Below are 12,844 nucleotides of genomic sequence, written 5' to 3'. Positions count from 1 at the left end.
TTGTGCTCCACCTGGATTTGGATCTATATTCTGCTTCCATTCTGAGTTGAAATACAAAGGATTTGTGGCTGATGTGAGTGTCATAGTTTGCCTTGCCGAAGATTTTCAGGCAAGAGATGAATAAACACTGTAAGTTACAGGATATGAATTCTAGGACAATAGTTACAGGAATAAAGCTTATGAGATTCATTCAGAGAAAATCCTCAGCAAAATCTACAAATATTGTATTTTTAGCTTCATAGTTATTTTTTCCAATTTGAAGACACAATTGTATAAAAATTGCATGAGCACTTTTATGATGCTTCTTTTGCAATAATATTTGAGCTTCATCTTTCCTATTGTGATGGAGAGCTTCAGGTCAAAGGCAAGATGTAGCCCCAGCTGAATGGTGAGGATTCTGGGCAGAACAACTTGTAAGTACACAGACGCTTCTCAGATACTTCTGGATTCTCATCTACCTTCAAAACATGACTCAAAGCTATTTACAGTATTAATCCCTCCCATTCTTTCTGTTTCAGACACACAAATAGACCCCAGATGAAAACAACAACAGTGATCTTTTATCTTTTGTCTTTTACAGACAAAAAAACAATTCGAAGAAAAAAGAAAGTCATACATCAGTGAGGAGTGAGGTGAGAAAGTACCAATAAAATGTTCAATTTAGCAAATGAGCTTCCTAGAAACTAGAGGAAACGGGAAAAGGAAAATACAGGTTACACATTTCTTACTGTTTTAAAAAATGGAAAAAGTCAAGGTTATCTTCAAAGACAAAATTTTCTTAGTATTTATCATTTAACAAATATATGGGACCTATGGGTCCTCTCCTAAGCAACTTAATGAACCTGATGTAAATGCCCTTGATTTATATTTTGCAAAAGTTAACAAAGTAGTATGTAAATAATCATTTCTCTGCCTACTCTAAAGGCTTCTTCATCATTATACCCAAACCTCATAAAGATATTTCTTTTGGCAATTAAGGACGTGTAATTAGGGTTCTTGGTTGAAGATCCTATTACAAAGTGAAGGCATTTAAGCAGTTTTGCTCCCACAACTGACTTTTTTCCCCCCAATTTTAAAGATTCCATTTATTTATTTGACAGAGACACAGTGAGAGAGGGAACACAGCAGGGGGAGTGGGGGAGGGAGAAGCAGGCTTCCCTCAGAGCAGGGAGCCCAATGTGGGGCTCGATCCCACGACCCTGGGACCATGACCTGAGCCAAAGACAGACGGTTAATGACTGAGCCACCCAGGTGCCCCCCACAACTGACTTTTTTAACTGTTGTGAAGAGAACTCACCTGAGCTGATTGTACTTAGTTGAACCTTGAACACCAACATATACGCAATGTGTCTATTTCCCGCTAATATTAGAACATTAGCCTATAAAACCCGGTAGTGTAGATAAAACAGTGAAATAAAATTCCTGAAATAAAAATTTTACCTGAAATAAAAATCCTTAAGAAAAATAGTTATTGGGTCCCCAAAACTAGAAGACCCCAATCCCATCTGTACCTATATTTTCAGCTCGGAAATACCGATTGCCTGGATGCATTTCAGCCCTAGATACCTGCAGGGAGGGTTCGGAACCTTGCATTCCTAAGAACCTCCCCACGGAATCTGCTCCAGATGCAGGAAAAGTCCGAAACAGAAAAGGGAAGTGAAGAATTGAGCAAAACGAAAGGTGGAGGTTTTACGGGGTGGGTGTGTGTGTGTGTGTGTGTGTGTGTGTGTCTGTGTCTGTGCTGGGGTGGGGGAGGGGCTGTGCAGTCCCACCGCAGCGTGTGAGGTCCCAGCACCGTGTCCCAGAAGGCTGGGACAAGGGCTGCAAAGCCACCAGACACCCAGGACTTTCTGCCTCATCTCCTCCTCTTCTCTCCTCCCCTGGTCCACTGCTCTCAAGCATCAGACAGGTCCACTTCGCTTCCCTCCGCACCGGCCCATTATCCAGTCCCCAACTTTGCGTCATCTCAGTGCCAGACACGCACACACGGAGCTGAAGTTTGGGAGACGAAACAGAAAGAATCCCGGGAAAGAGAACTGGCAGGCCAGGCTCTGGTCGGCCCTTACCCCTGAGCTCACCCCCTAAACAGGACGTGTCCGGCCGCACACCACCGTCAGAACCACCTGAGCTACTCCCGTGGGTGAGAAAGCAGTCTGGGGGAGAAACAGTGTGATCGCTCCACCCAAAGCTATCTCCTACCCCACAGTTCAAGGATTAGCATGGGGGATTCATTCAAAGACTTTCCCCCTGATCTCGGCACTACAGAAACCAGGAAGCCAAAATTAAAAGTTCTAAGACTTAAATAATTTAAAAAAAAAAAAAAAAGGCTTGGATGTTAAGTTGGAGGAAATATGTTTATCAGGATGGGATAAAGTAAAGAAATGAAAACCCCAAAGCCCAAATCACATCTATATTATCTGTGTCATAAGATTCTTTGATGGGATCGGGGTCTGGATCTCCGATGTCGTGAGAGCGTAGGATGGCACGATCACTTTCTCATCATTGCTGTTCTCACCAGAGGCAGGTGGGGGCCTTCCTTGGCCACCGTGACATATACGTCATACACCGGTGCTGCCAGGTGTCGCTGGACAGTGCCCATCCCTCCACAACCTGAGATGCTGAGCAGGTTCTTGGGTGGGGAGTAAAGGAACCAGATTCTTCTTCCAAATCCCTTCTCCTTCCCCCAAGCAAAACAAACACAAGAGAAAAAACCAAAACCAAACCAAAACAAAACAAAACAAAAAAACATTTAATGGACTGGGATAGGCTTGACTGAGACCAGATTGTAGAAAATAAAAAACAAACAAACAAACAAACAAATAATAATCGGGGCCCTTGAAAGTGCTAGAAAGATCCGCACAAGCAAGTTGGCCACTACACCCTGTGCCCTGGGTAAAACACAGGTGTTGACCTGGAGCCCCAGGCAGCCCTGGGACCCTACTCTTACGCTTCGGTGTTAAAACTGAGGTTCTGATGTGGTGGGTTTGGGTGGGCTCACCTATTATGTTTCTAAGTTAATTTCCAGATGACGCTACTGGTCCCTGGGCCATGTTTTGAGCATCAAGGCTTTAGGGAGCATCAGTGGGAAACCTGAGAGAACCGGATTCACAGTACCAGAGACGCCCACCACCCTCCTCTCCCACATGACGTCACTCATTCGCCACAATCGGTTTCCAGTTCTGCTAAGGGGTGTGACGTCAGCAGATGCGCTACTTCTCCAGGAGCTCGGCGGTAGACCCTGAGGCACGCCTGGAGGGAGGAGGGAGAGGCGGGCAGGCGGGAGAGCAAGCAGCAGGTGGCGAGTGGAGCCACCAAAGGACATGGGGATTCATCCCTCATCCCTGTAAGAAGTATCCGGGGAGGAAAATTACCACCAAAGACTAAAAGCTGCTAGTGAAGTAGACAGGGCTTCAGACCGTTATAATGCGGGGCTATCGCGACAAAGAGGTTGGTAGATACTAGGCGTTAATACTATTATGTCAATTAAATCTGCAGCAAAACAGATCATCAAGCCGGGAAGCAGAGCTCAGGAAAAGTCTCTAGGAAACACAGAATGATAATTAGAAACTCATTACATTAATATGAAAATGTCACTGGTACTGTCCTTATGTAAGAACTACCTTGTTTCATGCCAATGAACGTGCAAACAAGCCCCCTGGTTCCTTCTCGATCTATATGTCCCATCTTACTTTTTAGTTAAGACCTTAATTCTGTCAGTTGAACGTTCTTCCAGGAGGATGCTACATCGGAGCCGTATGAAATTTTATGGAACCGTAGGGGAATGGTAGAGCGAGGTATTTATTGCTCCTTGAAGAACTCAACCAAAAATTTTAGATTCACCGTGAAAACAGGTTAACTCAAACTCCCAGTCTCGCTTAATCTGAGGAGCTAAACTTTTCTTGTGCGGCCATTTGTGTCTACAGATCTCGTCATCAAACACTCCTGAACTGCTGTGCCCTCTCACAGGCCATGCACGGGGGACCCGGCCATAGTTCCCGGGGCAGAGGGCTGGGTAACGCACAGCACTTATCTGCCTGGATTCTGACTGCATTTCAGTGCGCAGCCTCTGCATGAGGGTACTGAAGGAGGTCACTTCTCTCACTGGTAATCAGAATATGAGTCATGTTCATGTTTGGGTTTAGGTACCAAGTTAACTCTGCAAGTCGCTGACTCCAAGGCGCTTTTACGATCTTCTAGGGGATACAGGACAGGATACAAAAATATAAGCCAAAGTAGAGCATAATAACTGCTATGAGTGAAGCAAATCACAAGGTTTTGGTTTTCGTTTTTTTGTTTTTGAGAGCACAGAGAATGAAGGCTCAGGATAGTTTTCTCCAAAGAGCTCTAAGAACTAGCTTCTAAAAGAATGGACAGAATTTCATCTTAAAATGACCCAGAAGTCAGGAAGTGAGTCAGTGAGAAGGCAGGAGATGGCGTAAGGCCCCGGATGCGAGATGACACAGGCCATCATCAGAGGAGAGCAAGAAACTGAAACAAAGTGGACATGAAAGGCAGTGGCAGGAAAAAGAGGGTGTATTTCGTGAGACCGCATGTCCCGTCTGGTCCCTGTTCTCTCTCCCACTCATGAAAGAGCAATGCAGCCCCCAAACCCCAACAACGGGGCCTGCCTGTTCGTATTCTGGTCCCATTACCCTCTCACCGAGGCTGAGGGTCTGCTGACCATCATCCTTCTTTCAACTCTTGTTCACGAGGAAGCACAACGGAACCCTTGCTCAGGAGGCCTTGCTCAGGAACCCCACGGAACCCTGGCTCCGGAACCCCACCGAGCCAATCGTCCACGGGCTCGGCCCAGCGTCCTTCCCCTGCTGACTCGCCGTGAACGCTCTGGTCTGTCTGATTCTGCTGCTTCTCCGCGCCGTGCGAGTCCAGGCCCAGCACGCCTCAGCCCCACAGCTGGGGCATCCCCCTCTCCTGGGGCTACAGTGCAGATTTCTAACGCGGCACCACCATTTTCTCCAGTCACTTCCAATCAAACCGCGGGAATTCCCTATTTCTGCTAAGGATTCCTTCGTCTCACAGTCACCCAATTAAAAAACGAACCCAAACCCCACTGGGTTAGGTCCTCTTACAGCCGACACGGCAGTTACTGCGCAGACGCTCCTGTTTTCCTCTCTATCGCTTTGCTCCCTGGATGTCAGAATGTTGGCACCCAAACTCTTCCTACGCAGGCCTTGGATACCATGGTGACAACGGCCCTCACCGAACGCCATTTTGCCCCGAGCACCTTCATCATAATGTGCTCTGCGAGAACGGAAGACTCTCCATACTCTCCCTACATCAGAATTAGATTCGTGGGTTGACTTTCAAAGACCCGCATCGTCCGACCGCAGACCGTCTGTTCCAGCCTCTCCGCACATTTCCCTCTCTACACATCCTCACCCCGGTCACCCCGATCTGCACCCACAGCTGGAGGTCTCGAAGCTGACAGGACTCCTCACTTACCAAACTCAGCTCACCCATCACAGCTGTTCAGGAATCCCTCCCTGACTGATGTTTTTCATCCTCTTAGGGCTTAAACATATGACCCTGAGTCGGATGCTTAACCCACTGAGCCACCCACGCACCCCTCGTCCTCCTCATTTTATACATAATCTACACCATGTTGCTTCAGACATCTTTAAAATCTTCTGTTATTTCCCATTTGCTCATCACATCTTTGCCACTGACCCGGAGTGAAGTAAGGTCATGATTTTCACTTTGTTGTTTTGTTTTACTATCACTCCAAGGATCTCACATGATATGGAACACAGCATGGGTATTTCCTAAGAGGTGATGGACAAACGAGTCAGAGAGTTTCAACACCGAGTGGCGAGAATTGATTTTCAACGGTTATGCCAAAGGTGCCAGAGAAAAAAAAGCAGTACTGTGCTGAGCGCACACTTACCAGAGAAGACGCTAGGTATCTTGGAAAGAAAGCTTTTGACGGTACGAATGGGAATTCCATTTTTTTCATCTTGCATGCGTGCTATGACGTCTTCCATCTAAGTAACAATAATAAAATAATTAAAGCCTTTTAAAAGTTGAACTTTCTCAGAGAAATCAGTTCTCATAACAACATTTATACCAGTCTTGCCCAACTAAATGTAATGCCATAACCTTGCCTTTCTACACTTTGTCATGTTGATATTTTTAGTTTGGTTAAAAGATGATGGAGAAAACAGTAAGAAAGGTGGCCATTTTAAGGTCCGATAAGCTACTAAAAGGAATTCTGTGCTTTGAATATTACCTCTCTCCTGGTTTCACATTCTTTGGGTATAAAGGTTGAGATAAAAGAGTGTTTATTTTTGAAGCTGTCAGAAACCACTGTCATAGCAAAATTCTCACTTCATTAATGTTATCTCTGTGGAACTCAGTGTAAAAGAAAATAGAAGCCTGAAAAGCGTCCGTGTGGATTTTCTCCTCCAGAAAGAGAGTTTCTGTAATTTGGTTCAATGTAAGCTTCTTTAACCTTCCCATAAATACAAGACCGATTGCCAGAAACTGCTGCTTCTCCCGCCTGGGCATTTACTGAAGTGTGACACGAAACACACACACACACACACACACACACACACACACACACTCACACTCATGATAAAATAAATGTTAACACTCTTTTTGATCATTTCATGAATTCTGCTGTATCTGTTTATTTCCAGTTAGTACACTCTCTTCTGCTTTTGAAAACTTGCCACCGTTGTCATGAACTATACTTTACAAAGCCTAATGTGGAATTCAGATCTGAATACCATTCATTCCGATCACAATCCCTGTGTGTGTCTATGCTGTGGCACGCGTATGTCCACAAACACACAGAAGTCGTATTATGGAGCTCAACATCCATTCACTCATTTACTCACTCCACAAACAGATCATTTACTCATTCTGGATCACCGACTCCAGACCAGACTTCCCAGTGGGCACAGTGGATATGAAAGTGAATATAACACAGCTGCTGTCCTCAAAAGAAGGCACAGTCCATATTGAAAACCATGGTACAATTTGAGTAAGGTTTGTAGTTGACCCAATAATGTTGTACCAATATCAATCACCTGTTTTTGGTAATTTTGCTAGGATTCTAGAAGATGTTTGTGTTAGGGGAAGCTGTGTGAGGGGCATCTGGGAATTCTACAACTATTTTTGTATCTTTTCTGTAAGTTTAAAATTATCCCCCCCCCCCCCGCAAACGTTAACAAAATCACAGTCTAAACTTTCTATCGGTGAACTACCAAATTCCTATCAACACGGTTTCAGAATGTCTTTCAACGAAGAAATCTTACTTGCCTGGATAAGTATTTTCAGATGTATTAACATGAGAAATGGTTCACCAGAGACTGGAGATGTGGGGAGAATGGGTTCCCGAGTCAGGTCTGCAAGGGACTCTGCTCTGCTTGTGACCATCGTGTTCACCTTGTTTGAGCAAGGTGAGCGACCTAAGGCCGCTTCCTCACCTTTAAATGGTGACAATAATATTACAGGCAACTCCTTCAGTGTTTGTAGGGTAGGGTTGGGGCTGGGTGGGGAGTAAAGTATTTTAAGGTTAAATGATACAACATATACAAAGCACCGTACATAGATGATAAACCTTGGACTTCAAATGTCTACAACCTGCCCCCCCCATTGCTTAGGGATGTTGATTCCCCATTCCTCATGTTTTGGGGGTTTTGTTTTGTTTTTGTTTTATTTTTTGTATTTTATTTTATATCTATATTTGGTATTATTTTTGTATTTATTTATTATTATTTTTTTAATGTAGAGGGAGGACCCCTGTCTCACTCCCCTGCCTCTTCCTGTGCCTCACACCTGCCATTCCAGGGAAATTGTGCCAACTTACCAGGGGGAAGGGTTGGGAATGGGTCATGGGCCCATCCCCCTTCAATGGGGAAGCCACATCCCACTCTGCTGGCGGAAGAGCCCTGCCCTAGTGAGTGAGTACAAGGGATCAGGATTGAGTTTGGGGATTAGAGTTTTATGTCTGTGCAAACATTCTTCAAAAATATCTTTATCATCACAGCAATGCAGGTGATACTCTGACCCTTTCTGCCTTATGCTTTGATTGTGATTCTCAACTGGTTTGTAATTCAGAAAAAGAAAAGTGTTTTTTGTTGTTGTTTTTGTTGTTTTGGGGTTTTTTGTTTGTTTGTTTGTTTTGTTTTTTGTTTTTTGTTTTTTATTGGCCCTCCAAGGAGCCCAGTAGTAGCTAGATCTTTTCATGCAATAAACACATCTTGTCTAAGTACGGATACACGAAAATAGTCATACTTTTCTATTTGTTTTGTTACTGTTTGCCTTTCATTCACCTGACAGTGTCCAGGAATGAAGAAAAGGTACTTTGCCTTGTCTAGTGCCAGCCTGCGGACTCTTGCATTATTCATTTAACAGTTTAAACCAGGTCAGATCAGACAGATGGGGAAACTCCTCTGATGCCCCTTAATACCTCCGCACCTCAGGATGTGGCAACCATCGCCCGTGGTATTGGAACTCAACTGAAGTTCATTGCTAGGAGTAGAAAGAGGTGTTTTCTCTGTAGTCATACCACCTCTCGGTTCATTGGATCACTGGATCCCGAAGGAACGAGATCAGGAATCCGGGAACTGAGAGTGAGCTCTGTGCTTGTACTTGAAAAGTTTTAATCTTTCTGAGCCATAATTTCCATAATAGAAAAAAAGTTAAACTCCATGTAAAAAGAGGATTTGTGTTCTAAACTGAAAGTGTGGTCACTGAAATGCAGTCAGGTGTTTTTATCTCTGTTCAGATATGATTTATCATCATGAACTTAACCGTGGCCTAGAATCAGCTAAAAACAAAACAACAAAACAAAACACAAAAGGGAAGACAAAGACAAGAATGATCTGCTTTCTAGAAGCTAAAATCAGTGCCAAAGGCCACATATAAAAACACACCCTTGGGGCACCTCCTGGGACAGTTAAGCGTCCAACTCTTGGTTTTGGCTCAGGTCGTGTTCTTGTGGTCATGGGGCTGAGCCCTGCGCTGGGCTCCACACTCAATGAGGAGTCTGCCCGGGACTCTTTCTCCCTCTCCTTCTGCCCCTCCTGCTTGTTCTCTCTCTCTCTCAGATAAATAAATCTCTAAAAAATATACCTACCTACCTACATACAAACACATCCATTGTAGTTAATGCAGTTTCCTTCCACATTCAGCTGGAGTCTATTCATGTTTATACTAAGCGTGGTTTGAACTCACTAGATCTATCTGCTTTCCCACTACTGGCAAGAGCAAATCAGGTGAGAAGGAGAATATTAAAAGCAGACAAACTAATAGAGCGAGCTGGGCAGCAAGAGGGATGCGACTTATGCAAAGTTAACAGCACTAAGTACCAAAATTCTTTGGGACAATTCAAATTTAAGGCCAAAGGACTCAGATACCACAAAAGTCCCAGTGAAGATGCTGACATGCCCCACATCTATTGACTGATCAGTCTGTTATCTGTCATCTTTATCCGTGTGCCATTGAGTTGCAAAGGGTTAGGCTGTTTCCACTCTCTTGGCCCATTTCTAGGTGAGGACAATTTCAGCTTGGGATGACAGAACACTGAGCTCTGGCTGGGCATGGCCGGGCACTGAGGCTCTCTCTGAGTCTTACTTTCTTCCCTCTTCCAGTAAGAAGTTAGACGCATACGATTGGTAAGATTTCTTCTAGCTACAAAATTACGTAAGTCTGGAAATAATCATCAGTGTTTAGAACTGCTTAGGTCTCCTCACTGAAGTCAAAGAGCCAGTTCCCTATCAGAGACAAAGAGATAAGCCCATTACATTGACCAGGACCTTTTAGAGACGGCTTCCCACTGTCAGCACCTTTTAATAGCAATGCAAATAGCAACGTGATTAAGAACACACACGGAGGCAGTCAGATGTAAGTCTGAATCCTGGCTGTGCTACCTGCAAACTGTATGAACACGTAAGATACTTTAAAACTCTGAGACTCGGTTTTCTCATCTGTAAAATGGAGATGATAGCATTATCTACCTTATCAGGGCTGAGGACTGATGAAACAATGTTAATTAAATGTTTACCCATAATGCTACCATTATCGTCATCATCTTTGTCCTCATCAACATAAGTTTCTTCCCTCATCACTGTACTAGGAAGCCCCAAGTCCTTTCCCTTTCTTTGACAATCCAGCTGGCAAAGACAGCTGTGGTTAAATGCCAAATATTTATTAGAAGCAACCAACTGTCAATCACGAAGTAGACAAGAGATACCCAATGGACAAGCTCTCTCTCAGATTTCTTATAGAAGACTGGGTTTCTGTTGTCCCCCCAAAAGAAGGGATTTGATTAGAAGAAATGACAGGAAGAATATTTTTGCATATAAGCAAGGACTATGTAAACTATGGAAAGATAATATTCAGAGGAAAGGGAGAAATGAGATTGCACTCACTTTTGACAAAGTGAAAATGTCTCTGCTCTCACAGCTTCTTGATGAATTTGCCTCTTGAAGTTTAAAGGGTCAAAAAATTGAATTGAGATTGAGGACTCTGCAAAAGTCATCTTTTTCTCTATGCAAACTGATCCTCTATGTGTGTTAAAGGGTAAAATAATTGTCTCTTGCAAAGTAGTTTTGAGACTATCAAAACCTGTTCAAAAACTTTTTTATACCTCAATTACAAAATCGTCACATTTAATTATTATCTTATAACTGCCTTTCTCCCTTAGATGTGAACTTCTTGAAAAAAGAAATCTCACCTTACTCATTTTTGTGTTGCTAATATATAAAATGCCTGGCCCATAGGGAAGGTTCAAAAAAAGGAGGGGGTGCATTGAATTTTTGTTTATAGCACATTAATTTTTCAGAGACACAATGCAAAAGTGCACGTTAAATTGTTTGAGATGCTTGAGATGTTGAAAATGGTTGTTTTTTGTTTGTGCGTGTGTGTGTGTTGTTGTTTACCTTTTATCTAACATGCGTTGGAAAAAATAGGTTGGGTCAGAAATGCTGGGACAGAAGAGCTTAGTGGACAATAAATTAAAACATTATCATTTTTGTTCCATTTCATGCAGGGATTCTTCAGCTGGTTTATGAGAGGAATTTTTTCCTTCAAAACAGGAGGGAAAATCAGAGGCTGTTTGTGAGGCTGTCTTCCTACTCGTGGATGTGAGATTCAAGTTCACTGTCGTGCATAAGCTCCTGAGATAAAAGGCGCCGTTGAACTCCAGCACACGGCTCTTTTTCCGGGAATTCATAATTAGCCTTTCCTTTGGAAGAGTTTAGATGTCATTTCAATGTTTGTGATATATTTCAAATACTGCTCAGGTTAAACAGCGCCCGCCTCCACACGCGGCGGAATGAAAGAGAAAGCGAATTATGCAGGTACATCTTGGAAGAAGAGCATTACTTATTCAAAAGGGGCCCGCCAGACAGGGGACACCCACATACCAACGAAAACAAAAATCTCTGCCTTGAAACCTTTCCAGTTTCATAACATTCTAAACAATGATGGGAGTTTAATTAAATTTACTTGTGTTTATGTTTGCCAGAACTTGATCGTAATATCAGGACGACTGATTTCATTAAGCCAGTAGCTTTACACAGAGACACCCTGACTGTAGGCGAAGGAGAAATGAATTAATCAAAAATCTCAAAGGAAGTTTTCCAGCTTCTTGTAATCCACCATTAAGCACGGGCATTTGGAAATATAAATGAGAGCGTGAATGGGCATATTGAATGTTTTTTTTCCTATGTGCACACACTTTGAAATTACCGTGTGCTGCCATCATTTCACGTGCTGGCTATGAGAGGGAAGGATGAATCGAGTGGTTCTCGGATATCTTAGACAATCGGGTGGTGGCAGCTATTACATAATTTAAACCTGCCTATTAATTCTTTTTCCTTCAAGAAGCCTTGCTAAAGAAGGATACAATTTGCATTTCCGAATTCAGCGGTGACAGACAGAAAGCAGAGTCAGTTTCTAAACGAAGGTTAAATAAGAATAATGAGGTTAGGGGCGCCTGGGTGGCTCAGTGGGTTAAGCCTCTGCCTTCTGCTCAGGGCATGATCTCAGGGTCCTGGGATGGAGCCCCGCATCGGGCTCTCTGCTCGGCGGTGAGCCTGCTTCCCCCTCTCTCTCTCTGCCTACTTGTGATCTCTCTCTCTCTGTGTCAAATAAATAAATAAATTAAAAAAAAAAGGATAATGAGGTTAAAATTTGCAACCCAAACTGTTTTCTGCTACAATAATTCAATTAAAGCTGCCTCTAATTGGGACGATTTTCCCTCACAGTATAGTTGATGGTTGTCAGTATCTCAAATCAGAATTAATTACTTTTTTCCTGTGAAAAAGCAACCATTTTCATGAATAATGATGACTTTAAAAATACACACATAAAATCCAGGTACATGTAAATCTGTCCTAGTTCATCTTGAATGTAGATTTATTTTTTCAAAAGCAGTAACTAACAGGAAAAGGTAGAGATTTTATGCCTTTGTGATTTTACAGAAATAAAGATTTCTTTCTTTCTTTCTTTTTTTGTTGTTGTTGTTTTGTTACTGTTGAAAGAGACCTTCTATGTAACAACAGAGAGCCAAAGACAAAAAGTGATATAGGGAAGAACCATGGGGCAGAGTTCCCACAGTCTTCTGAAATAGGGAGAAAGAGAGGACCTCGAGCAGGCTCCACACCCAGTGAGAGCCTGACGACACCACCGGGTTCCATCTCACAACCCCGAGATCACGATCTCCGCAGAAATCAAGAACTGGACACTTAGTAGACTGAGCCATCCAGGTGCCCTGAGAAAGGCTTTTTCTAGTTTATGCTTGTTATTTTCCTTTGTTTTTAAATAAAGCAATTCTCTCATCAATGTCAAGGAATATAACCGCTCTTCTAAA

General features: G+C 43.1%; 1 protein-coding gene across 1 annotated transcript in view; it reads right to left on the bottom strand.

Moving 5' to 3' along the window:
- RGS7 (regulator of G protein signaling 7) overlaps nt 1–12,844 on the bottom strand; it is a gene marked incomplete at its 5' end in the record, with an annotated part of 513,767 nt that overhangs the window by 268,797 nt on the left and 232,126 nt on the right. Inside the window, one exon of the mRNA XM_080824124.1 lies at nt 5,906–6,002. Within this exon, the coding sequence (XP_080680250.1) occupies nt 5,906–6,002 (97 nt within the window). The remainder of the gene's footprint in view (nt 1–5,905; nt 6,003–12,844) is intronic.

The sequence above is a fragment of the Martes martes genome, assembly GCF_963455335.1.
Source record: "Martes martes genome assembly, chromosome: 15".
Taxonomy (NCBI): Eukaryota; Metazoa; Chordata; class Mammalia; order Carnivora; family Mustelidae; genus Martes; species Martes martes.
The sequence above is the reverse complement of the archived record's forward strand: the minus strand, read 5'-3'. Positions and strand labels throughout refer to the sequence as shown.